Source organism: Asparagus officinalis, unplaced genomic scaffold, assembly GCF_001876935.1.
Source record: "Asparagus officinalis unplaced genomic scaffold, Aspof.V1 AsparagusV1_Un312, whole genome shotgun sequence".
Classification (NCBI taxonomy): Eukaryota; Viridiplantae; Streptophyta; class Magnoliopsida; order Asparagales; family Asparagaceae; genus Asparagus; species Asparagus officinalis.
The window spans coordinates 235,989-237,718 of record NW_017972577.1 but is presented as its reverse complement, the minus strand read 5'-3'; the positions used below and the strand labels follow the sequence as shown (position 1 = coordinate 237,718).

General features: G+C 39.4%; 1 protein-coding gene across 1 annotated transcript in view; it reads right to left on the bottom strand.

Annotated features, from left to right (window-relative positions):
- The window catches only part of LOC109827594 (probable pectinesterase/pectinesterase inhibitor 51), a 4,541-nt gene extending 3,056 nt beyond the window's left edge, over positions 1-1,485 (bottom strand). The window contains 3 exon segments of the mRNA XM_020394602.1: positions 1-4; positions 6-127; positions 952-1,485. The exon segment at positions 1-4 is cut by the window's left edge and continues 310 nt beyond it. Coding sequence (XP_020250191.1) covers positions 1-4; positions 6-127; positions 952-1,425 — 600 coding nt within the window. The 5' untranslated portion in view covers positions 1,426-1,485.
- Positions 1,486-1,730: the final 245 nt, after the last annotated feature.

The window sequence follows — 1,730 nt, the reverse complement described above, 5'->3', positions numbered from 1 at the left end:
CCCGTTCGGTTTGAGGTGGGGTCCACTTGCACGTGTCGTTGCCGTAGCGCTGGAGGGCGGTGATCATCGAGAGCGCGTTGCTTGTTATATTGGTCAAGTTTTCTAGAAACGGGATCGCGTCGGCTACCTGTACATAAACGGCAGCATTCAATGTATATATTTATACTTGTTTTTTTTTTTTATAAATTTATTTTTGTAGGTCACCTATGACGTGGTCAATATTTTGATTTTTATGTTAAAACTGTCCTTAATAGTCTACGTTACTGTATGACGATTGGTAAGGTTTGAAATCTTAAAGTCAGAAATTACTTTTCTATTCAAATCTACATACGAGACAAATAATAAAGTTCCAAGAGAACGGAAGAGGCCACACGGTATTGTACTTTATTATCTATTGTTATTACACAATTTTAGATCTCAAAAGAATTATCCTTGATACATACGTAGTTGTTATATTCACACGATAACCTTTCATTTCAAATCATTGTAGGGTATACTTTTCAATTATAAAATTTCAAGTTCAACTTTAATAATAGCAAAATGTTATTGTTTAATTACGCTCTAACTATATCTTTCGTAACTGTAGTCGCGGAAATGCACTTTTTATGCTTAAAACTTATAAAGCATACTAGAAAATGTGTACGAGGTCATAATTCATTATGCTAAGTGGGCTATCTTGAGAGGCGCAAGTGATAGGATTCATCTTGCTAGTTACACCAGCAATAGTAGATCTTATCTCTCTCCTGATAACTCATTTTGTTAATAAGATGATAACACATCCAATATCACTAAATTATATTTATAACAAAACAAACATTTGTATGCAACCACAATTACCTTTTCCGAATTACAATTTGAACACCCTAAGTAATTCTTCATGAAACAAACACTTGTACAACAACCACAATGATCACTAGCAACCACATTATCAAAATTGCAAAAAAAGCTAACCTCATCCGTGTCATTAACAGTCTTCAACCCCTGCCAACACCCAAAATGGTACCCGGAAGCAGCACTAACCCAAGCTCTCGCATCAGCAACGCCCCTCCCTCCTCCAATATCAACCTTGCACTCGGCGTCCTCGAGCCGTCGATCGCAATACCTCAACCCCTCGATGCAATTCTCGGCAACACTCGTTCTGTTAGCATTCGGAACCTTCGGCGATGAATTCAGTATCGCCTTAATCTTCAACTTGGCAATCTCGTTGTTCTCCAAAGATGCAGAGATGGATGCCTGAATTAGATCAATTGCGGTGGGGTTGCCGGATAGGTTGGATGAGCGGGTGAGCGTGGATTGGCAGAGCGATTTGTATCGGGTCGCGTTGCAGGCGGAGAGGATGTTGGATTGGGATGATGAGGTGCGGATGGAGAGGGAGGGGATGCAGAAGAGGAAGAGGATGAGGATGCGTTCTAATGGTGTCGGCATTTTTTTTGTGGGGAGATTTGATTGTGTAGTTTTGGTTGTGTATATATTTTATTTTAATTGAGTGGTTAATTTGTTGAGAGCGGGACAAAATGGTGGGTAGTGGGTATTCCTTGGCTTTCCTACCGGTTGTTTTTGTTCCGCCAAATGCTGCCAGCCAGCCAATTCTTTTCGGTGCCGTTTGACACTTATCGGGTTAAGTGAGGAGTTAGAGAGATTTAACATCTTTTTAACTCGCCAAACACAAAAAATTTATACAATGGTTAAAATGAGCTAATCCTCTATAAATTGTCAAACGTAAATAATAC